Raw genomic sequence first — 26100 nt, 5'->3', positions numbered from 1 at the left:
CAAATAAAGGATAGTCTGTTTTCTCTCATATGTGGAAACTAGAGAGAAATTGGGAAACATAAGGAACTTTCGGTCAATGAGGAGAGATTCCAGTAAATTAGTATAAGGGATTAAGAGAGAGAGATGGGGGAGGGAAGAGACTCAGTGAAGGAAACAGTTCAAATAAGGCTATGTATATATAAGAAAGAAATGCTTTCTTGGGCATGGGGTGGCGCATGCTTGTAATCCCAGAATTAGGGAGGACTGAGGTTCACGGACAGCCTGGGCTACTTAGTGAGTACCCTCGCAACTCAGTGAGAATGTGTTTCAAAAAATTAAAAGACTAAAAATATATGGCTGGGGGTATAGCTTGGAGGTACAATGCCCTCGGGTCCCATCCCTGGCACTGCATAAAAAAAGAACGAAATGCTTTGTTATACACAACACTAATCTCAAAACATGTATGGGAAGGGGAGGAAGCAGGGTGGGATCCGGAGGGAAACACAAGTGCTGTGTATATGTATGTTTCTATCACTGTGAACCTCATTTTGATGTATAATTACAAACTGTCAGAGTAAGTAGTTTTAAAATTTTTCTTCCACACTGAATATTTATGGCTCAGCACATAATTTTTTTCAACAATAATAAAGAAATATGAAATTTCCCAATTTTGGAAGGAAGAAAGGCATTTTTTTATTAGAGAGGCGAAATGCTAATTGAGAAAGAAGGAAGAAGGCTGGTAGTCAAGATAAAGGAGTTGGCTTTGAAAGAGGAGAGAAAGGGTAAGACTGTAGGGGACAAAGAAACTCAAGATAATTCTGCAGCATCAACACTGTGGCTTCCTTAGAATTCTTGCCCTGTTCTTGGAGCTGTGACCCTCTAGACTTTGGGAAGGAGGGGATAGCAAAATGTTATCCAGAGTCTGGAGAGGATGTGGATGGAAGACATGCCTTTGTGACTCCCTTCAAGGTCTAATGTTTGTTCTGCATGGATCCAGAGTACCTTTCTGTATACTTCCTTAGCTGGGCCTAATCTGTTCTCTCTTTTCATCAATAGTGGTATAGATGTTCATTATGCAGTTACCTTCAATGGTGAAGCTATCAGCAATACCACCTGGGACCTAATTAGCCTTCACTCCAATAAGGTGGAAAACCATGGCCTTGTGGAAATGGATGATAAACCCACTGCTGTTTATACAATTAGTAACTTCAGAGATTATATTGCTGAGACTCTGCACCAGAATCTTTTGCTGGGGAATTCATCCTTGAATCCAGATCCTGATTCTCTTCAGCTTATCAATGGTGAGTTTGGTATCGATCATAAAGTCTCCATATAGTTTTAGGTTTTTCCCCCTAATATGCTCTACAGAGAATTAATTTCCATAATGATATGTGATTCTGAGCATTCTTAGACTACATAAGCAAGGAGCCATCCTGATACATATGGAACATTATCTATACTGCCATATCGGATAGATTAAGCAGGAAATTTCTGAAATATTTGTAGACAGGAGGTCACAGAGTGGGAAAGTGGAGAACTGCATGACATTTAGAAATAGTTTAGATAAATGGGAGCAAAGCATAAGAAAAAGGAAAGTAGTACTTGAAAATATTTATTAAAAGAGAATGTAGTACTGTAAGGCAACCAAGATATGAATTCTACAGGAAAGCCATCAGCTGGTTAAGTCATAAAAGATGGCAGAAGAGAAAGAGCAACCCAGGAAAGCTGATGGAAAGTCTTGGTCAAAGAAAAACTGGTGCTGGGCAGAGTACCAGAGAATTCAATACTAAGTTTAAATTCAGATAGCTGCGGAGAGTCAGCTGGATCCATAATGAAGAGGTAGATTAGGATCATCAAAGAGAAGGTGACTATTCTGGATTTGAAGACTAAGGGCAACCAGTCAAGCTAGGGCTAAAACTTGCTTCAGTTAGGCTACTACTATGCAGCATCTTAACTCACCAAGAGCATGCTGCCCTGTTAACTTAATTGCCACTTCATGTTTGCTTTTTCATTATTTTTCTCTCATTGGTAGTTTAGTGGTATCAAGCTATCAGTTCTAAAACATTATAGAGCCTTTTTATTTTGGAACAGGGTGGGTGCCCTGGGATTACTCCCCCAAATGCTCCTTTTCCTTTGTTGATTTTTTTTTCATATTTGGGATTTTTATGGTTCAAAATCTTAATGGCTTTTATAAATTCTAAGCAATTTTCTTTTTTTTTTAAATTGGTGCACTGTATTCATACATCTTAGTGGGATACAAACTTTTGTAGACATACATGCACACATCGCCCAGTCAGCCCCCACCCGAACCCCACCCCATTCTCTCCCCATCCCTCCTTCCCATGTTTGGCTTAGTGGTTGACATCTAGTATTATAGCAATTTATCCAAAATTAAAAATGATAATTTCACATAACAGTTTCATTTGTCTGATACCAAGCTTTTGATGACTTAAAGATAACATTTCAATATTTCTTTCTTACCAGAGAATATTTTTTTCTATTTTTTAGGTGAAACTATCATATATTTATATATTTATTTTTCAGAAAAAAATCTATCCTAATATGGAATATGGACTCTAGATACCCAAAACGATCTTGAAAAAGAACAAAGCTAGAAGATATATATTTTCTGATTTCAAACCATATAAAGCTATAATAATTGAAACAGTGTAGTACTGTTCTAAAGGCAGATATATAAACCATTGGAGTTAAATAAAAGCCTAGAGCTAAATTCTTCCCTATATTGTCAAGTTATTTTTGACAAGGTTTCCATGAACATTTGGTGGTGGAAATAATAATCTTTTAACTAAATATTGTTGAAAAATAATACTTACATGGAAAAGAATAAAATTGGACCCTTACCTAATCCCATATACAAATATTAACTCAAAATAGATAAAAGACATAAATATAAATCTTAAGACTATAAACTTTTAGAAGAAAATCTGGGTCATAAAACCTCACAGCATTGAAACTGGCAGTGGTTTCTTGGATATGATTTCAATGGCACAGGCAACAGAAGAGTATACAAACTCCCTAAAAAATAAAAAAATATTGTATATCCAAAGACAATGTAAACAGAACTAAAAGTTACTAATAGAATGGGATAAAATATTTCCAAATGCTATATCTGAAGGTATATTAATATTCCAACTAGACATCCTAAAAATTAACAACAATAAAGGCAAACAATACAATTTAGAGATAGGTAAAAGACTAACATAAATAATGAATCTCCACAGATAACCAATCTTAGTTGTCTGTTGGATGGAAAATCTTGTTTCTCTGGTTCTGGTGTGTGTTACCTATTTCTTCTTTGTAGTTAATCTCTTTGAGTATTTTCTCTAGCGCTGGTTTTGAAGACATAAATTCCTTCAGTTTCTGTTTGTCATGGAAGCTTCTTATTTCTCCATCTAATTTGATAGAAAGTTTTGCTGGGTAGAAAATTTTTGGCTGGAAGTTGTTTTCTTTCAGAGTTTGGAATATGTTACTCCAAGCCCTTCTGGCTCTCATGACTTGGTTTGGGAAGTCTGGAGTGATTCTAATTGATTTGCCTCTGAATGTCACTTGGTCCTTTGTTTTTGTTGCCTTTAAGATACTCTGCTTGGCTTCCACATTGGTCATTTTGACAATTATATGGCGTGGGGATCCTCTTCTCCGATCCTGTCTAAAGGGAGTTCTATAAGTTTCCTGGACCTGTGTATCAACCTCTTGCTCTATGTTTGGAAAATTTTCTGCTATTACTTCCTTGAAGAGATTGTTGATCCCTTTGGTTTCACTTTCTTTTCCCTCCTCTATTCCAATTATTCTTAGGTTAGCTCTCTTAAAATGGGCCCATATTTCTTCAATGTCAGATTCCTGCTGTCGGATATTTTTTTCTAGATTAGAAACTATGCGTTCATTTTTGGAAGATCATCTTCTAAGAGCGAGATTCTGTTCTCCATGTGGTCTAATCGGTTGTTCATGCTTTGAATTGAGGCCTTTACTTCATTAATTGCATCCTTTATCTCTTTTTGCTCTCTCTGAATTCTTTTCGAAACACCTCTATTATTTCTACAGTTATTTTCCTGATTTGATCTTCTAGAAATCTCTGATTTTCAGTTTTATCGGGTTCTGATGTTGTGGGGTTGTGGGCATTCATTGCTCCAGTGTTATTCCTCTTTCTCATGATTTTGGAAGTTTGTGCCTTCTCTGGGTTCTACCCTTGGGTCACTATGACTTCGCTTAAGGTGCTCTGGATCTCGAGTCTGTAGTCTGAGACCCCACTACTCCTTTACTGGGTTGTATCACAGAGTCTCCGACCCAGGGAGTCGATAGAGGCTGCTTTAGACTATGGGGGGTGCCAGGTTGCACGTTCTCCTATGGTGTGATATCTCTGCCTCCGCCACTCCCCCACTGGGTCAAGTCCCAGGGAGTACAGTACTGGGATTTCTCCTCTGGGGCCCGCAATTTGACTCACTGTTCTTGAGTTCGCAGATGTAGCTGTACTGGACTCGGTGAATTCACTGCTGCTGCCACCAGTGGCAATATGGCGCCGCTGCTGCGCCCTCGGCTGTGAGGCTGGTGTATTTTTTCTTCTCTGGTTTTGAGTTCCACTCTGAGTCCCTGCAGCGTGTGCTGAGCTCAGCCACTGGGAGCTTTAGATGCTTCCTGCGCCAAAAGATCCTGCCTGGCTGTTCCGCAGCGGCTCACCTCAGCTTGCTGTAGCCGTCCGTTTAAATCGCCGCTGCCGCCGGCAGTATGGCGCTGCTGCTGCGTCCTTGGATGTGAGGCCGGTGTATATCCTCTGTGGCTCTGAGCTCTGTTCCAAGTCCGCTTTCTCTCTGGAGCCTGGTAATTTTTTTGTTTCTCTGGTGATGGTGTTTTCTGGCTATGAAAGGCGCTGATTTTGTGGTAATGGAGATTGGTTGTTAGTGGGGCTCTTAAGCCCCGCTTTTCTCGGTTGGCATCTTCCCGGAAGTCTGATTTTTTGTTTTGGAATACTTGGGCCCAATAAAATAGTGACCAGGAAAGAGGCTTATAATCTCAAACTGGGGACAAGCCATGGGAACAGAGTATAGATAGAATATTCCAGGAATTTGGATATTAGGATCAAACAGAGAAGAGACCTAGTTAGGAAATCAAGACTTGAGAGGACTGAAACCTACATTAAACAGTAGGTGCAAACAGCAAGGTCAATAACCAGGTTGGTGGGAGAATGGCATGAAGATTAATGTATTCAACAAGCAAAGGGAGATTGTTTAGGAAACTAAGTCCACAAACAGCATTGCAAGGTCTTCCTTATATGCGGAGTCTGGAAGTAGAGCTACATCCTAAAAAGGTGTCCTGGAAAGAGGTCAACAGTACTCTCAAAATTTGTAAGCAAGTTCAGCCGGGCGTGGTGGCGCACGCTTGTAATCCCCACGCTTGGGAGGCAGAGACAGGAGGATCGTGCAGGTTCGAAGCCAGCTGCGTGCGGTGGCTTAGGAGACCCTGTTTCCAAATAAAAATGTAAAAATAGGTCTGGGAGTGTAGCCCGGAGGTAGAAGGGCTTCCAGGAACCCCAGTACCACCAAAAAAAAAAAAAAAAAAAAAAATAGGGCTGGGGATGTAGCTCAGAGGTAGAATGCCCCTGGGTCTCATCCCAGGTTAAAAAAAAATTGTAAGCAAGTTCAAAAAGGTTTAGAACATTCAGTACCAACTAATTCAGGTGGGTTGACCTTTCATTAGATGTAGGTTTTAATTGTTCAGAATTTTGTTACTAAAATACATTTTTATTGTCACACCGACTTCAGAGCTATGAATGGGGCTATGGTTTTCTAGGTAACTTGATTATCATCTCAAAAGATAGAGTCATCCTTAATCTTGTAGAGCTTATTTTCCATAGTAACCAAAAAAATTGTATGCATAGTTAAAAAGTGTTTTAGAAAATACGGAAACCAAATAGGATTTGGGGCTTTTGCTTGATCCCTGTACTTCAGGCCAATTGGAACAGATGAATAAAGAAACTCTGCTTCTACTTTTAGAAGCTCACACTAAATCAGTGCCCCTCTCTCTCTCTCTCTTTCTCTCTCTCTCTCTCTCTCTCTCTCTCTCTCCCTCTCTCTCTCTCTCTCTCTCTCTCTTTCCGATGCTGGGGATAGAACTCAGTGACATTCTACCTCCAAATTATACCTAGGGTCTCACTAAATTGCTGAGGCTGGCCTGGAAACTGTGATCCTCCTGTCTCAGCCTTCTGAGTACTGGGATTATAGGTGTGTGCCATCATGCTTGGTACAATCTCTTCTTTTTAGCTTGTTTTGATGCCTTCTCTCCTTCTGACAAAATCAGTTGCTTCTTTGAATGCCCATATATGGTATATATGATCCTCACATTGTTTTATAATTTCCAGTTTATGTTTTTTTCTCTGACATAGGTAATCCTTCCAGATGAGAACCTTGGTTTTATTATTAATGTCTATAGTCTACACTTTGGCAAAGTCTGTGGTAACTAGCAAGGACTCAGTCAGTCTTAGTTGAGATATATTATGCAGTCTACATCTGTCTATATTGCTTTTTAATATGGTTACCACAGAAAGCTTTTTGGTATCCTAGTTTATTTTTCAAAAGTTTCTTTCCCACAAGAAGGATAATCATTTTGCATACTTTTCTGCTATTCTTGCATTGACCAAATAAATGACTTAAAATTTCAGTTTAACTAGCCGGATATGGTGGCGCACTCTTGTAATCCCCACGCTTGGGAGGCTGAGACAGGAGGATCACGCAGGTTCAAAGCCAGCCTCAGCTGGCTCAAGAGACCCTGTTTCCAAATAAAATATAAAATAGGCCTGGGAGTGTAGCCCCGAGGTAGAAGGCCCCTGGGTTCCATCTCCAGTACCACCACCAAAAAAAAAAAAAAAAAAAAAAAATTCAGTTTAACTTTCTTACTTAAAGTTAAAAAAATTAACTTGCTTCATAGGAATCAGGAAAATACTGAAAGCTAAGTGGAGAAAGGAAAGGAAATACAGAAGCATATCCTGAATGTGGTCATGGGAAGACTCTTTGTTTTATGTTAGATAATTACAATTCAGATATATTGTGATAATATAAGTAAAATACCTGAACCCTGCAAACATTTCCTGCCAACATCTTAAGTATAAAGAGAAAGTACTTGACTGTTAGTTGTTCATGCACCTCAAATTCAATAGTGTCTCTGCTAAAAACAAAAAAAATGTCTGTAATACTCTTCTTTCCTCAGTGAGAGGAGTACTGCTTCCTCAAGCTGAAGACCTAATTTGGAGTACCCAGAGTTCGAGTCTTCTGGCAACACCACCATCTATTCTGGTATGTTTCCATGTCTTATGCCTAGAACCAGGTCCCTAAGCCTCTCTCCTTTGTATCCTCACCTGCTTACTTTGGCATTTTGAGTTTCCCAAGCTGTTCCCATCTCATCCTCTTGCATCATACTGGAACATTACTCATCGCTGTCAGCTTATGGGTACCAAGTATTGGTTCAGAAAATGTAAGCCTTCCGCAGTGGTTAAATGAAGTCTGCATTGCCAAACTCCACATGTGGTAAACAAAACTTATTTTTTACGGTTTATACTTGTTTGGTGATAATTAAGCTGTAAATGCCCACTGAGTTTTCACAGTTACCCAGAAATAATTTTTATAGACAAGACACATATACAAGAGTAAAGACTTTTATTTCAAGATTATATTGAAGAAAGTTTAAAAACCAAAACATGTAGAATCATGTGCATATGGAAAGGACGGAGGGAAAAGTAAAAATGCCAGCTAGCTGACAAGTTACAGGGACTCCAAATCAGGCCTCCTTTGCAACCTGATTGAAAGCATGTCCATTTGCACATAACGTGTGTGTGTGGTGGGGGTGGGGTATGTACTAGGCATTGAACCCAGGAACATTCTATCTCTGAGCTATATCCTCAGCCCTATTTTACTGATTTATTTGAGTCAGGGTCTCACTAAGTTGCTGAGGCTGGTGTGGAAACTGTGATCCTCTCGTCTCAGCCTCTGAAGTACTGGGATCACAAGTGTGCACATGCCTACCTTCCTTTTTAATCTTACCATTCAACTCCATCAGAAATTCCTCTTCCACCTCTACATCTCCATTTTGTAATTCACTTATAGAGAGGCATCCAGTAGAAATGTTTTTTTCCCCCAGTGAAGTTAAAACAACAACAGCGACACCTATCACTATAATTCTAGAGTCTACGATGAGTACAGGGATTATCTCATCGACACAGGAGGGGGCTCTCTTATCTATATGCCTCACTCCTTCTACTCTCTTAAGACTTCATTTCATATCAATTATGTGGAATACTTGTTTCTTGGTATTAATCCAGCCATGGAAATGTACAGAGCTCGCCCCCAATTCATTTAACCATTGATCTATGCTGCTATTTCTTCTGCTCAGCTATAGGACAACCCAATTTTGAAATATGGAGTCTCTGGAAAAAAGGGTAGAGGGGTATTGACATCAGAGAGTACATTAATTTGGTGCTTATTTATTTATTCATTCAAATATATCTGTTCGATATATATAAAATAGGTCTGGAAGTGTAGCCCGGAGTTAGAAGGGTTTCCAGGGCCGGGCGTGGTGGCGCATGTGGTGGTAATCTCAGCATTCAGGAGGCTGAGACCTGGAGGATCGTGGTTCGCGGACAGCCTCAGCTACTTAGGGAGGCCCTCTGCAACTCAGTGAGACCCGGTTTCAAAATAAAGAATAAAAAATAGGGCAGGGTTCCATCCCCAGACCCGCAAAAAAAAAAAAAAAAAAAAAAAAAAAAAAAAAAAAGGAGAAGGAGAAGGAGAAGGAGAAGAAGAAGAGTTTCCAGGAACCCTAGTACCATAAAAAAAGTAAAATGTTTGTGTTTTAGGACAGTTTTTATAAAATTTTTACCAAGAGCAAATCAATATCTTAAGGAAACCTCATTGTTTTAGATAGAAAATATTAGATTTTGTTTTATAACTGCATTAAAACTTGAATTTTAGCCGGGCATAGTGGTACACGCTTGGAATCCCAGTACTAGAAAGGCTGCAACAGGAGGATCATAGTTCATGGACAGCCTCAGCTACTTAGTGAGGCCCTTTGCAACTAAGTGAGACCCTTTTCAAAATAAAGAATAAAAACTAGGGCTGGGGGTGTAGTTCGGAGTTAGGATGCAGTGTCTCCACTCCTTCTAATCATATTGAACCTTTAGCTTTTCTAGTCACAGGAGATCTGTGATGATATGTTAGAATTACCCTAAAGACAAGGATTTTTGTATCCTGCAGAGGTTGCCAACTAAAAACCAACTGGCTGGATCCAGTGACAGACATGCACTTCGAAACAAAAATTTAAAAAGAAAATATCTAAAAATTAGATTTTTACATAAAATGCAGATCTCTAGTTTCTTCTGAAAACCAGAAAGATCCAGGACTATTACATTTTTATTCCCTTGTGTCAGAAATGTCTAGACCTGCTGCGTGCGGTGGTACATACCTGTAATCTCAGTACTTGTGAGGCTGAGACAAGAGGATTGCAGGTTCACGGCCAGTTTCAGGCACTTACCAAGGCTCCCAGCAATTTAACAGGACCTTGTTTTTTTTTTTTTTTTTTTTTTTTTTGGTGGTACGGGGGTGGAACCCAGAGGCTTTCTACCTCTGGGATATACTCCCAGACCCATTTTATATTTGGAAACAGGGTCTTACTAAGTTGCTGAGAGCCTCACTAAGTAGCTGAGGCTGGCATCGAACCTGTGCGATCCTCCTGTCTCAGCCTCCCCAGCATGGGGATTACAAGCGTGTGCCACCACGCCCGGCAAGACCTTGTTTTTAAATAAAAAATAAAATAGGGCTGAGGTGTAGCTCAGAGGTAGAATGCTCCTGGGTTCAATCTCCAGCACCACCACCAAAAAAAGACAGGAAGAAAGAAATAAGGAAAGAAAGAAAGGAAAAGAAATGACTAGCACTTGGCCATAACTTCTACTTAAGGAAGGCAAACAATGATTAACTGAGCTTATTGTTAATTTATGTTGTAGTGGTTCCATTTCAATTTAAGCCAAATACTTATTTTTATGAATAGTGAAATTGTAGGGCATTAAGTAACAGTCTGAAAGAGATATTGAAGTGTTTAAAAATGTTTTTCTGATATGTAATAATTATGCATAATTATAAGGTACAGTGTGATATTTTATATAAGCATACAACATGATAAAATGGGGGTAATTAGCATATATATATATATATATATATATATATCACCTCAAACATTTATCATTACTTCATGTTGTGAATATTCAAAGTCCATTCTAGGTGTTTTGGAAGATACTATAAGAGCCAGGTGTGGTGGCTCACACTTGTAATCCCAGTACTTGGGAGGCTGAGACAGGAGGATCGCAGGTTCGAAGCCAGACTCAGCAGCTTAGTGAGGCTCTCGGCAACTTAGTGAGACCCTGTTTCCAAATAAAATAGAACATAGGTCTGAAGGTAGAGTTCCATCCCAAGTACCACAAAAAGATACTATAAATTATTATTAACTGTAGTTACCCTACTGTGTTATAGAACACTAGGTCTTTTCCTTCTAACTATAAATTTGTACCTGCTAAGTACCCTCTTTCTCCTCCAACTTTCCTAGCCTCTGCTAAATACTATTCTACTGTACATCTATGAGATCACTGTGGTCAGCTTCCACATATGAATGAGAACATGCAGACATTTGAGATATTGGGATATTAATGAGTGATAATAAGACTTAATGATTAATTAGAAATGTCTGATTATTGCTTTCTTCCTCCTTCCCTCCCTTCCTGCATACCTACTGTTATGTTAGCAAGATTTTATTATGCTATAGAATTCAACTCCTATTCTCCATCAGACCCGTTTCTAAGGGCCTCCAGTAGATTAGACTTTGTAGACAGAAATGCAAGGAAGCTTTGTGGGTCTACTTGGTGCTAAGTTATATAGGAACACTTGCTCCTAAGGATTATATTCTGTTAAGATTCTAAAAATCACTAGATAAATGCTGGAAGTGGTCCCTCTTTTTAGATTATTTTTATTGGCCTGACTTATGAACCAAGTCTTACTATCCTCAGGTTCACTTTCTGATGGGAGATTCCCCAAAGAGGAATTTATTTATTTTTTTCTTTCTTTTTTTCTTTCTTTTTTTTTCCCAAAAGAATTTTTGGTGTTACTGGGGATGGAACCTTTTTTGGTGGTACTGGGGATGAAACCCTTCTACCTCTGGGCTACACTCCCAGACCTATTTTATATTTTATTTGGAAACAGGGTCTCTTAAGCCAATGAGGCTGGCTTTGAATCTGCGCTATCCTCCTGTCTCCACCTCTCAAGTGCGGGGATTACAAGCAGATTTTCTTATCCTGAAATCTTTCTTGTTCTGCATAGCTTGTTTTCAGTTACGTTTTTTAATGTGAGAGTGGCCTTCAGCTTTCTCTTTATTTACATAAGTTCATTTTTCCTCATAGTACTTTCTTACTTTCTCTCTCTCTCTCTCTCTCTCTCTCTCTCTCTCTCTCTCTCTCTGTGTGTGTGTGTGTGTGTGTGTGTGTATTGGAGACTGAGCTCAGGGTTGCTCTATCACTGAGCTACTTCCTCAGCCTTTTCTATTTTTCTGTTTTTTGAGACAAGATCTCGCTAAGTTGCTCAGACTAGCTTTGAATTTGTGATGCTCCTGTCATAGCCTCCTGAGTAGCTGGGATTACAGATATGTGCCACCATGCTTGCTTCATACAGCATATTTTAATAGTTATTAGACTCCAGTCTAATGCCCAGAATAGATTAAAATATGCAAACTCCCACTAAATATCATGACCATTTTTTTTTGGTGGTACTGGGGTTCCTGGAAACCCTTCTACCTCCGGGATACACTCCCAGACCCATATATATATCAATTATTCCTTCCTGCTGTGGGCAGTGTGATCTTGGGCATTTCATTCTTATGAATTTCAGTCCTTGACCTTTAGAAGGCATGATTGGATTATATGCTTCGGCCTTTGCCCACAAAGTATAGATCATAGTAACTTCTTTGTATTTATTTATTTATATTTTTATTATTTATTTATTAATATTTATTTATTTATTTATTTATTTATTTATTTATTTATGGTGGTACTGGGGTTCCTGGAAGCCCTTCTACCTCCAGGCTACACTCCCAGACCTATTTTTATTTTTGAAACAGGGTCTCTTACGCCAGCGCGGCTGGCTTCGAACCTGAGCGATCCTCCTGTCTCCGCCTCCCAAGCGCAGGGATTACAAGCGTGCGCCACCACGTCTTGGCTACATATTTTTTTATTGAAACTAAATGGTATACATTTAAACTGTACTTGGTGCCCTCTCCCCCAAACCCCCGTTTTCCCTCCCCCTCCCACCAGTGATTGTCCAGGGGAACCATGCTATATTCATACTTTTACACATATTCGGAAGTAGCCCCTTATTTATCAAGTTCAGCCTTCTTCCTCTCCTATCTTTCCATTCAAACTTTGCTGAGATTTCCCTTCCATTATATGGAGTAACTTCTTTGTATTTAAAGACATTTAAATTAAAAACACAGAAGGGAATGAACTATTTAAAGCAAAATAAACAATATTTCATTTCCTGAAAATTTACCTCTTAGTGTCTTTAAATAGATCATCTCATCTGTCCTCTTCTCATAGGTGAATTTTCAGAGGTTATATAGTTTTCATCTAGATTTTCCAACCAGTGAGTGGCTGAATTTGGATTGACTATGGACCTTTTTTTTTATTTTAGAGCTATTGTCCTTCTCCCTCCTGTTTTACATTGCCTCCCTGTCCCTGGAAAACCCAGGCAAATGGGAAGATAGGTGCATTTAAAATCATTTTATGTGTTTCTTTTATCTATGATATGATTTAGCCTTTTTCTCCCCCCAGGATAATACCCTGCAAGCTGCATGGCCCTCAGCAGATGAATCCACCACCAGCAGTATTTCACCACTTGATTTCAGCTCTGGTCCTCCCTCAACCACTGGCAGGGAACTGCGGTCAGAAAGCCCTTTGAGTGATTTAGCATCTACACCCAAATTAGCTTTTCCCTTGAAGGTGGTCCTCAGTTCCTCCCCAGAGGGTTTAGAGGTTAGCAGCTTGACTCTCCATTCTGTCACCCCAGCAGTGCTTCAGCCTGGCTTGCCTGTGGCTTCTGAGGACAGGACTTCTGGATCGCACTCCTTAGAAGATGGTGAGGAACCTCAGTCCCTTCCCATACTTCTTGGTATCAGATGTCAAGGGTTTAGAAGGGAGGAAGAGACGATGGTGAAAAGAAGAGCATAGTAGTGTTCATTAGGGAGAAAGTATCTTGGGAAACTTGTGTGGGACACACAGATTTAAATGTGTAGAATGGAAAGTCCAAATCTATGAATAATAAGAGATGAACTTGGGAGATGGGGTAGAGATCAATCAGTACATACTTTAAAGGGCATATTTAAGAGTATAAACTTTAAAACAGTTACCTCTGCTATTAAAGAATTACTTTACTTGTTTGACTAGTATAGTGGGAAACAAACAGCATCAAAGATTATTTTAGTAACTTCTAATAGGATTAATTATTAATTATGGGGCCAAATATAAGGATTTTAAGCTGTAGTAGTATTGAGAAGGGAAATAATGGAACTAGGGTATCCGTAGAAGGTGTAAAGAAGTGAAGATGAAATAAACAATCTTTTAGATGTTGTGGAGGAAAGGAAAAATCAGTGTGGCCTAGGAATGGAGTGTACATGTGTACATGTGAAAGAGGAAGATGAACACATTTATAAATAATGAGTCCAGAACTTTGAACATGGGGTGAATGAAGGAGGATGGAGAGTGGACATAAGAGAGAAAATAAATGAGAATTCAAAGAGAAATCTAATTTCCAGGAATTTTCTCTCTAAATCACCATAGTCTTGGTTATGAATATGGCTACTTGCAGTTCTTTATTTTCATAAAAAAAAGTGTTTGAAGATTATTTCAGCTGGGCATGGTGGCACATGCTTGTAATCCCAGTACTTGGGAGGCTGAGACAGGAGGATCGCAGGTTCAAAGCCAAACTTAGCTTCTTAGTGAGGCCCTCCACAACTTAGTGAAACCCTGTTTCAAAATAAAGAATACAACATAGGCTGGGGGTGTAGCTCAGAGGTAGAATGCCCCTGGGTTCAATTCCCAAAAAGATTATTTCTAGTTGAAGTTCTATCCTCAGGCAAGCAAGATATATTCATGAGTGATTGTCCCATGTTACAACAAATTATCATATCTTCTTTTTTGCTAGGTAGTGACTGTCCTTGCTAATTTAAGTAGAAAATATGAGTTTGAATATATTTTTGCAACATTATAAATTAATGAATGGAAAACTTTGTCTTTACGATTAGCTGTTATTGAAGAATCAGAAGATTTTCTTTCTGTTGATCCATTGCCTTCAAGTCCATTTGTTCAACCTGTGCCAAAAGACACAGTACCATTCATAGAAGACTCTCGCATGTCCTTGACACCCTCACCATATCTGACCTCTTCTGTTACATTAGATCTTGCTAAAGAAATAACTAAACCTTTTGTCTTAGACTCCTTGGCTTCCAAAGTCAAAGACCAATTAGAAATGAGTCCTTTGTTTCCAGACACATCCACGGAAAGAGAGTTCATATTTGAGAGTGGATTTGGTTCCGGTTCTGGGCAAAAAGTGGATATGATTATGTGGCCATGGAATGAGACTTCACTGGATAAGAGCACTAAACCACTGTCCCAGTCATGGCTTGAGGATGAGAATTCACTTTTACCAACTGAGGGTATAGATGGGAAATTAGTTACAGATGAAAAAATGGATTTTACAGACCAAATGATTGAGCATTCAAAACATAGGCACGGTGATAGATTCACAGGATTTGCAGAGCAAGAGACCCTTGGTGGACCTACCATGCCCATGTTTGCAGAGTCTGAGACTCAATCTGTGTCTTTAACTTTTTCTGAGCATACATCAGAGGTACCTGACATTGATTATAACTTTGTCACAAAAGTACCTCTTCTACTGGCATCTATAGCTTCTACTGAAAAAATGGATCAAATGAACACCTTGCTAAAAGAGGATATGGAACAAACTACAGATTCATCTGGCCATGAATTGTTTGACAGTGAGAGTTCAACAGCGAAGCCAGATATGGAGCCTGTGTGGACCATATTGCCAGAATCAGATATAGTTTGGACAACAACTTCTTCCCAAGGGAAATTGTCCAAAGATGTATTGGCAAGTACACCACAGAGTACAGACAGACTCTGGTTGAAAGCTTCCATGACACAGCCCACTACATTGCCTCCAACCACAAGCTCCACCCTGCTGGAGGATGAAGTCATTATGGGCGTGCAGGATATTTCATTAGAACTGGACCGAGTAGGCACAGATTACTATCAGCCTGAGCTAATGCAAGAACAAAATGGCAAGGTTGGGAGTTATGTGGAAATGTCTACAAATGTCCACCCCACAGAGATGGCTATTGTGGCTCAGCCCACCAAAGGAGGTGACTCCGGGCACACCCAGACCGCAGGAGCTTTGGTGGTTTTCTTCAGCCTCCGGGTGACTAACATGATGTTTTCAGAAGATTTATTTAATAAAAACTCTTTGGAATATAAAGCCTTGGAGCAAAGATTTTTAGAATTGGTAAGCTTAAAATGTGAAACATGGCATTAGTAAATAATTATGTATGACTCCCCCAACTCCTCAGATAAAGTCTGAGTTCAGAGACATGTGTTATCTGCATGTATTCATTTTCTGTCATCCATAGGTAGCATCATGGCCTAGGGTTGGTAGGAGAACAATAAGACAAGTGGATTCAAGAAATGAGAAACACAAAAGCGGCATGAGAGTGTTGTAATAGGTTAGATACTAAAGATTATATTCCATGAATTCTGGGGACTAAAATAAAATGTGAAAAGAAATCTTAAATTTATTTCAACCTCAGTGTTTTGTGGCTACCCATGACTACACTTTTGTGATATTTTGATGAAACTGGGAGAATACACTCTCTGGGTATCTAAAACTGTTTATGAGTTCCATGGGGTTTCTAAAAATCATTATAAAAGTTTCATGATATTCTTTTTTAAACTTTTTATTGGTGCATTGTAGTCATATGTCTTAATGAAGTACAAGATGGTGGAGGCATACATGCATATTCTTAATGTGTACTCTCAAATCATTCCTAGTTTATAGTTTTGTTAATTAACCAGTTTTCAATGTAATTAGGAAAAGTGTGTGGGGTTCATCTTTTTGTTTTGTTTTCATTTTGTCTTTTTGGTATATATTGAAGATATACAAAACTTCATAAAAACTTGTTACTTTTCATGTGTTGTAGTTGGTTCCCTATCTCCAGTCAAATCTCACAGGGTTCCAGAATTTAGAAATTCTGAACTTCAGAAATGGCAGTATTGTGGTAAATAGCCGAATGAAGTTTGCTGAATCTGTCCCTCCTGATGTTAACAACGCCGTATACATGATTCTGGAAAACTTTTGCACCACTGCCTACCAAACCATGAACTTGGATATTGATAAATACTCCCTCGATGTGGAATCAGGTAAGGATAGTACCCACCACAGTGGTTTCTTTGTGGAATCCAGTAATTCTTCTTGTTTGCTTTCTTTTTCTTGAGTCAAGGTGAAGCCAATACTTACAGGAAAATAAGAGTACTATGTCAGACAAATTTTCCACATCTTGATAATTAGTAAAAATTTCCCAAGGACATCAATATGCACTTTTCAAGGGTTGTCAACACCTATTATCTTTATTGGTTCACCTCCCTTCCTTTTCTACACACTCTACATGGTTCTCTCTTTTACTTATCCATTGGATTTGTTCTTGATGTATTTTTGTGTGGGGGGATGGGGTGGGGTACTGGGGATTGAACTCAGGAGCATTTTACCTGTGAGCTACAACACTATTTTATATTTTATTTTATTTTATTTTGAAACAGGGTCTTTCTAAGTTGCTGAAGGCCTCATTAAGTTGCTGAGGCTGGCCTGGCACCTGTGATCCTCCTGTCTCAACCTCCCAAGTACTGGCATTATCATGCCCGGCTCTTGCTATGTCTTTATGTTGCCAAGCTCACCACATTTGGACTCTCTTCATAATTTTAAATTTTATATACTTGTCATTTATTCTCCACATTCTTATATGCAGATCAAATTTCTGATCTCCAGATTAATTATCTACCTACTTAACATTAGACATTTGGGTGTATTTGATGTATTCTGTGAATATAAAACCTAATATTTAAGAGTGAGATTTTTTTTATTTTTTATTTTTATGTGGATTGAATTGAAAATGGCATACATTCAGACAGTGCTAGGTGCCCTACCCCCCAATTCCCCTTCCCCCCCCTCCCAACAATGAGTGTCCAGGTAGACCATGCAACATTCATACTTTTACACATATTCGAATGTAGCTTCCTCATTAATCAACCTCAGCATTATTCCTCTCCTACCCATCCATTCTGGATTTTCTGAGGTTTCTCCTCTATTAAATGGAGTCCTCTGGTATCTCCAATACTCCCTAGTTTGGGCATATTAGAGATAACGTATGTCCCTTCTCTTTCTGTGCTTGGCTGATCTCACTTAACATAATGTTCTTCAGGACTTTCCATCTTCTTGTAAATGACATGATTTTGTTCTTCTTTATAGCTGAGTAGAATTCCATCGTGTGTTTTTCACATAATTTTGCAATCCATTTATGTGTTAATGGGGACCTAGGTTGGTTCTGTATTTTGGCTATTAGGAATTGTGCTGCTATGAACATGGGTATGCACATGTTACTGTAGTTCTCTGATTTCAACCCCTTTGGAAAGATACCCAGGAGTGGTATAGCCAGATCATATTGTGAATCCATTCCCAGTTTTATAAGGAATCTCCACACTGAAGGAGTGAGATCTTTTTTTGAAATTTACTTTAATTGATGTGGTCTCACATCATATTGTAGTTTGTAGAGATAGGGACGTGCATGCACACAGCACTTGGTGGAGCTCTTGTTTCTTCTATCTCTCTACCCTCCAGCTAAATCTGCTCCTTCTCTCAGCTCCACCTTATCAATATATGGAAGATTTATCTACTCAGCTATTTAAGCTAGAAACCTAGCAAGTCAGTCCTGATGTCACAGTTTTCATCACTCCCAACTTTCATCACTCACCATACTTAATGTTAGTTCTAATGTTAATTCTACCTGTATCTCAAATCCAGGCTCTTCTCTCTATCTTCATTGCTGCTACTCTGTCCAAGTCACCATCATAACTCATTTGGGTCAGTTTACCTACTTCCTTTTTTGCTCCTCCTCCTGTCTGTTCTCCACACTAATAACTTCACTAACTAATAATAACTTCACTAACTAACTAATAACTTCACTAATAACTTCACTTTGTTGTAAGAAACATTTTGATGGCTGCCTAGTTCAATAGCCACAAGGTCTGGTCTCTTCCATTTCTTCCCCAGATCATCAAAAGAAACACATCTCCTTGCTCTCCAGGTTCCCTGTCAAACTAGCTTTTTTTTTTTACTTTCTTAGATACCAAAATCTTTCTGTGGCTGGAAGGTCTTTGTGCTTTCCATTACCTTTCCTTGAAAATCTTTCTTCTCTTGGTCAACTCCTACACACCGTTTATGCCTCAGTTCAAATTCATAATATTAATTTATGTCCATAGTAGCTATTTTTTCAAGTTGAGCTTTCCATAAGGGCTGAAAGTGTGTCTGTTAATCGCTTTGTAATTGTCGCATCCCTAAGGCTCCGTCCTGCAGAGCCCCAGGAAAGAAGACACAAACGCCAAGTCTGTTGATGATGCTTCTTCTTTAATGCCTCCCCTTCAATGTGCACAGCAGGCAAATATATATCAGTCTCATAACCCCTCCCTTATCACTCCACCAACCCCAAGCTTCCCACAGCTAGGGCATGCACATTTCTAACCCTCTCATAGGCGGGCTGGTGGTAGCACGAGGCGCTGTGTCACTGATCATCCGTAGGGCGCCTGATAGGGCTCACTGCGCAGGCTCAAGGCACCGCCAGCCTCGTGAGCCTCGTGACTTGGCAACATGCCTAGGCACCACCTTGAGCCACCGCCCCATCCCGGTCTAGCCGAAAGGGCCCTGACATCTCCCCCTCTTTGTTTTATTAAAATTAAGGCTCGGGACCGTGCGTGTCTTAGGTTGTCGAACCTCAAGGATCATTCTTACCCGTCATCGGGAAAGCAATAGCATGATTACTCCCCTGTCTTAGGTTGATATGATCCCGGGGACGATCGTACCCGTCTTTGACTACTGATCCAGCATATTGAGCCATACGTGAGGAGATGAGCCAGCTTCAAGGGCAGCCAGAGCTTGCACCAGCATGTGCTGTTGTTGCGCAGTTTGTTGTCGAATACGCCTAATATATCCAACCAGGATACAGCATACTACCACCAGCAAAAAATGCCCAGAATGCCACACCACCCCAATCTCTTAAGAAGCCCACTGTCCCCTGTATCAGGTCCATCCATTGTTGTACTGAGGCAATCTCCACGTGGGTAGATATGATCGCGACAATGGACGCTCAAGGTTCTGTCATAGTCTGTTCAAATTTATGTCTCCAATTTCCCAGAAGCATTCTGCCTATCTGTCGGGATAGATTGCCTGCACGGGAAAAATTCTGATACTGCACAGAGGTTATGCATAATCCAGACAATTTTTGAATACATGGTACCATGGCCATCTGTCCCAAGATGTCGACCTGTTCTTGTAATAGGTCCACTCTTTGATTTACCATCATTATGCCTGCTTTAAGCTGCCCATTTCTTTCACTTCTCCCTTAAAAAGAATCTTACAGAGAGCCTCTTTGACTTTCATAGTAGTAACCTTAGACCCCATGATAAGTCTTGCTTTGTTGCAATCCGCGAGCTTTCTACTTCATCACTAAATCCTGCGAACCTACACAGTGCTGTCCCTTTGTCGTTGTCGCTTACCTGCGAACTTACCCCATGGCGTTCCCGGGTTTCGGCTCCACTTATCGCGTCCCTAAGGCTCTGTCCTGCAGAGCCCCGGGAAAGAAAACACAAATGCTGAGTCTGCTGATGATGCTTCTTCTTTAATGCCTCCCCTCCAATGCACACAGCAGGCAAATATATATCAGTATTATAACCCCTCCCTCATCACTCCACCAACCCCAAGCTTCCCACAGCTAGGGCATGTACATTTCTAACCCTCTCATAGGCGGGCTGGTGGTAGCACGAGGTGCTGCGTCACTAATCATCCGTAGGGTGCCTGATAGGGCTCACTGCGCAGGCTCAAGGCACCGCCAGCCTCGTGAGCCTCGTGACTTGGCAACATGCCTAGGTGCCATCTTGAGCCACCGCCTCATCCTGGTCTAGCCGAAAGGGCCCTGACAGTAATCAAAATGTAGTACCAGGCTTTGAACACAGGAGGTACACAGAAATACTGTGAGTGAATTAAATGAAACATTTAATTCATTTTGACTCAGAAGACTTGGATGCAGAAAATACTGTTGGAATCTGAAGTTTTATACTTTTCCCATTTCACATACCAGAGGACAGTGGTTTTGAGTAGGAGTAAGGTGGAATGTCTAGGTTTATAGTTCCCCATTGCCTTTTATCCTTAAACTGGTTTGAGAGTCAGCCCTATTTTTTTCAATTGAAAAAGAAGCAAATATTCTTTGCCTTGGAATCCTTAAAGGGCCATTATTAATTGAAACTGAGGAAATATGATTTAGCTGACCCCCCCATATCCAAATTTCTTGCCACTTGAATTCCTTAACACTGTTGGCACATATTTTGCCATGTGGTCTAGTGGAAGGGGCAATTAATTATAATCTAAAAAGCCGGGGTTCTTGACTCTCTTTCGCCATTATCTGTGTGACTTTATGAGTTATTATATCTCTGAGCTTTATTCCCTCCTGTATTATATGGAGCTAATATTACGTGGCTTGTGCATTTCATGATGCTAGTCTAAGAATTAAACAAGTAAAATATCAAAACATTTGACTAGCTCTACAAATGAAGTGATTATGATTTATAACATTTTTGCAAAAGTCAATCCACTTTATTGATTTAGTGGCTACTGAGCTACAACCCAAGCCCTTCTTAATTTTGTTTTGAGGCAGGATCTTGCTAAGTTGCTAAGACTGGCCTTGAAGTTGCAATCAGTCTCTCTCAAGCCTCACAAATTCTAGGATTACAGATGTGTGTTTCAATGTCTTTTTTTTCTTCTGGGAATCAAACCCAAACCCTCACACATGATAGCCAAGTACTCTACCACAGAGCTACATCTCAAGCTCCCAGCACACTTCTTTAAAAAAAAGAATTATAGCTGGGTGTGGTGGCACACACTTGAAATCACAGTATTTAGGAGGGTGAGACAAGAGAATAGCAGGTTTGAGGATAGCCTCAACAATGTAGCAAGAATCTTAGCAACCTATCAAGATTCGGTTTCAAACTAAATATAAAATAGGGCTGGGAGGTATGACTCAGAGGAAAAACTCCTCCTGTGGGTTCAATCCCCAGTTCTTCCTCCCTCCACACACAAAAAATTACAATAATTAAGCACATTTGCTTCAGTTTATTATGTAATTCATATGTCAGTGGTGTGCCAAGTCATCCAGATTCATAGGGTCACCGTTTCCTTTAATATACAGTAAACTGGCACTAGTCCCTCCAATATCCATTGTAAAACCTTCATTTGTGTTCCCCCCACCCCTCTATATCTCTTAGGTATTGTTAAGAAGTCTATCTTAACCAGCTCTGAGTTTCTTCTGTTGAATTTTCAATACCATATGTGTCTCAACCCCAAGCTATTCTTTGTTAAACTAACACAGTTCTTAGTCCTGATTTTAATTTTTCAAAAGCACTTCTCATGCAAGGCAGTTGATTCTATCAGGTATTTGCTGATGGTGTGAGGATAATGGAGAAGGATTTTTTGAAGCATAGATGATGGCTTTAAAAGTATGACTGCGAGGCATAACCATTCTAACCAACCAGCAACCCTCTCAGGAGCATCTCTCACTGGCCACATCGTCTCCCCCAGGACCCAGCCCACTACCATGTTGCTCTACCATGAAGCTTTTTTTCCAGACCTTCATCACATTTCCTCTACTCTCATTTTCCTTGGCCCATCTGTCCTTTTCTTAGGCTAGAAAGCCAGAATGTGTGTAATTCAGTCTATGGTTTATATCCCTCTAATCCCAAACTTAACTTCAGGTCTACCTTTGCTTTTCCATGAAGTAATTAAGGTACTTTCCACTGGGTGAGCTATTCTCTGCCTCTCCTTTAACCAGCAGAAAGACTGGAAAGAGACTTTAAAACCATTGTCTTAGCCCGGCGTGGTGGCACATGCTTGTAATCCCAGCATCCGGGAGGCTGAAACCAGAGAATCGCAGTTCGCGGACAGCCTCAGCTACTTAGTGAGACCTTCCGCAACTTAGTGAGACCCTGTTTCAAAATAAAGAATAAAAATAGGGCAGGGATTGTGGCTTGGAGGTCAAATGTCCCTGAGTTCCATCCCCAGACCCAAAAAAAAAAAAAAAAAAGCAACCACTGTCTTTTATTTACATAATTAAAACGGTAGGCTTGATCGCTGGAAGGAAAAGGAAATAGCTTTTATTTTTTTCCTCTGTATTCATATGGCTATGAAATTTTAAAATTGTCAAACATATGCTTTTGGTTAAAGGCTTTCAGATTAAATTATTATTTTATGTCAAGATTAGCTAAGGTGAGGCTGACTTATCTCTTGCTTAATTTTTCCCCCCACATATAACATCTCAGAAAATATTGCTCTCATCAACAAAGGGGATCCATGCAATGCCATCCTTCCCACCCACTACATACACCTGCATTCTTCATTGCTAGGTCAAGATTAGATTATCTTCTGTGTACAAAATTACAGATTGATCACTAGGACAAGGATGTAAAGTTTAGGAATACATGGTGGAGTCTTGCTGTGCAGTCCCCTTCTAAAAACTGCTCTCTGTCAGCACATTAATAGGATCTCCTTGTTATATGAGCTTCTTGGCAGTGGTCCTCTTGTGTATCGGTTTCCTAAGGCTGCTTTAACAAGGTACCACAAACTGGGAGGCTTATAACAACAGAAATGTATTCTCTCATAATTCTTTGGGCTAGAAGTCCAAAATCAAAGCCTTGATAGAGCCAGATCCTTCTAATCATTCTAGGGAAGAAGCCTTCCTTGCTTTTCCTACCTTCTGGTGTTTTCTAGTGATTTTTGATGCTTCTTGGCTTGTCACTCCAGCCTCTGCCTCTTTTCATGTATAGTTTTCTTCCTATTTGTCTGTGTCTGTGTGTCCAAACTTATCCCTTCTTATGAGGAGACTAATATTTGATATTATTAGATTAGGGTTCATCTCAATCAATTGTGACTTAATCTTAACTTGATTGTACCTGCATATTTCTACATAAGGTCACATTTTGAGGTTCTGGGTGGACATAAACCTTTGGGGGATGCTGTTTAACATGACACATCCCTCTAGTCCCACACAAAACTGTTGGTGACCAGTTTCAGAGAAACTTTAAACTCCAAGGTCATGGACTTCTACAAAATTGTCTTTACTCACCAGAACAGCAAGAAAGTAATTGCTTTTCAAAACAATATTAATTTCTCTGGAAAATAAGAGACTGTACTGTCTTTTCAATTCCATTTAGCTTTCTAGCTAAACTTTATACTTTTTTATTGGTACATTATAGTCACACATCTTAATGGGGTACAAGATGGTAGAGGCATACATGCACACATTTAGCCTTTCCCCAATTCCCTCTCCATTTCCTCCCCATCTCTCCTCATGTTTGGCTTACTGATTGTCTTTTTTATGTTTATGAGTGTACATCAAATACATTAGGGAATTTCCCTCTTCCCATCCCCTTCAGTTAGATTGCCTTATTTGCTCATCTGTAGATTCTCCTTCTTTGTCTAGAGTTTTTCCAATGACCTGTTTTCTCCCTAGCTTCCACATATTAGGGAAGCATCTGATTTCTTATTTTTTTGACTGACTAATCTCACTTAGCATAATATTCTCCAGTTCTATCCATTTCTTTTGTAAAATTTGTTCTTTTTATGGCTGAGTAAAATTCCATTGTGTACATATCCCATAGTTTTGTAATTCATTCGTCTGTTGATGGACATCTTGGCTGGTTCCATAGTTTGGCAATGGTGAATTGTGTGGCTATGAACTATACACTCTACGCTTTTTCATGTAGACAAGTCTGAGTCATTTTCACCTATTTTCTCTCTTTTTAGTATCTATGTCACCATTTTTCTATTTGTTCTTCACAGATTGAAGAGTATATGGTGGACCCATGGTTGGTTGATAGGAAGGCCAATCATTGTCAGTATCTTAGATCAGTTTTGACTGGTTATTGTCTTAATTCATTTTTTTGGTCATTTTTCTTTATCCCTTCAGTGAAAAATGAAGTTACAGAAGCCAATATCTTGTTGGGAATGTCCTGACAAGGTTCAGGGGTTCAGGGATGATTTATTTTTCTAACATTGGCTTTCACAAATCTAACTGGCCCCAGTGCTGCTCTTCCTGGGCAGTCCCCATGCCTGAGGCTTCTACCAGTCCTTCTCTGGGCTCTTGTTTCTCATTGCAGGTCTAGGACGGGGCAGGTATGTAGTAGTGTGTATAGAACGCAGATGGGCAATAGCAGGATCTGTTTCTTGAAAAGTAACAATATACAAACACTGTGTTTAATATAGATCTATAGTTATATGGCACTGATTTTAAAACTTCTACATACTTCCCAGGTAAAAGGGCTTGCCCAGGTCATAGGGTTTTATGATTTGTTTCTGATTTTCAAAGAAATATGACACAAACTGCTCAATCTAGGATAACTAAAAACATTTTTTGTGCTATTTGTCAGGTGATGGTATACTTTGGTGGTTAAGAATGGGGTTGTCCCTTGGTGCTTTGAGGGAGAAGCTTTGATGAGGTGCTTCACACTCCCTTCTTGTTCCTGTGTTTTGCCTTCTTGCATAATTTTCTGATTTGTGTGATGTTTTAGGCAATGAAGCCAATCCTTGCAAGTTTCAGGCCTGCAATGAGTTTTCTGAGTGTCTGGTGAACCCTTGGAATGGAGAGGCAAAGTGCAGATGCTACCCTGGGTACCTGAGTGTGGATGAACGGCCTTGTCAGAGTCTCTGTGACCTGCAGCCTAACTTCTGCTTGAACGATGGAAAGTGTGACATTATGCCTGGGCACGGGGCCATTTGTAGGTATGTTGTAATTAGATATTTGGCTTAAAAGGTTATAGATACTTCTAAAGAAAATGAGTTGACACCTATAATTTTAGGGTAATCATTATACTATTTATGATAGAGCTTATATCCAGGCAATAGATGGATACTGTCTCATGCTGATGACAGGGCCATTTAATAGTCCTGAATTGTATACTGAGATCAAACAAGTTCACTTTCTTACCACACCCAAGAAAAGCTGTATGGCTATAAGAAGAGAGAATAATGAGAATAAGCAGAAGAAACATAAATAAGAGGACAATTTGAGAATGTCAAAATGGGAAAATGTTGGCATAGATACCTAAAACCAAGAAAATAGGTGGAAATACTCCAGTTTTTTTTTAATGCAAACAAATAAAAGTTTAACTAAAAAACTATGGGGGGTAAAATAGTTTTTTGGTGTTCAAAAAAATTGCTGTTACTTTGCAAAACACTAACTTCCTTGCTGCTCTGGGGAACGAAAACATTTTTGCACAAGTCTGTGGTCTCTGGGTCAAAAGGATCTCTTTAGAAGGGCACGAGGGGGGCTGGAGAAATGCGTTTTAGACCCAGCTCTGTTGCTGGCTAACTGTGTGTTGCTTTCCTTCCTGTGTCTGCTTTTCATTATAGAACACTTTCTGTTTTATAGAATAATTTGTCTGTTTAGTGTGTGTGTGTGTGTGTGTGTGTGTGTGTGTGTGTGTGCATGTATGTGTTATGGGGGATATAACCCAGGGGCATTCTACCTCTGAACTAGACCCCGAGGTTATTTTATTTTTTATTTTGGAACGGGATCTCACTTAGTTGCAAAATTGCTAAGGCTGGTCTTGAACCTGAGATCCTTCTGTCTCAGCCTCCAAAGTACTGCGATTGCAGGCATGTGCCACCATGCTCAGCTTGCCTGTTTTTTTTTTTAATTTTTATTTTT

The 26100-nt window shown here is 39.7% G+C and overlaps 1 protein-coding gene across 1 annotated transcript in view; it reads left to right on the top strand.

Moving 5' to 3' along the window:
• Nucleotides 1-26100, top strand: part of IMPG2 (interphotoreceptor matrix proteoglycan 2) — a gene marked incomplete at both ends in the record, with an annotated part of 76678 nt that overhangs the window by 47497 nt on the left and 3081 nt on the right. Inside the window, 6 exons of the mRNA XM_080696504.1 lie at nt 1036-1280; nt 7195-7280; nt 12845-13148; nt 14314-15590; nt 16282-16501; nt 24962-25172. Of these exons, the coding sequence (XP_080552630.1) occupies nt 1036-1280; nt 7195-7280; nt 12845-13148; nt 14314-15590; nt 16282-16501; nt 24962-25172 (2343 nt within the window). The remainder of the gene's footprint in view (nt 1-1035; nt 1281-7194; nt 7281-12844; nt 13149-14313; nt 15591-16281; nt 16502-24961; nt 25173-26100) is intronic.

This window comes from Muscardinus avellanarius (genome assembly GCF_963383645.1).
Source record: "Muscardinus avellanarius genome assembly, chromosome: 5".
NCBI classification, from domain to species: domain Eukaryota; kingdom Metazoa; phylum Chordata; class Mammalia; order Rodentia; family Gliridae; genus Muscardinus; species Muscardinus avellanarius.
Note: the sequence above shows the minus strand (reverse complement) of the source record. Positions and strands in the feature narration are given on the sequence as shown.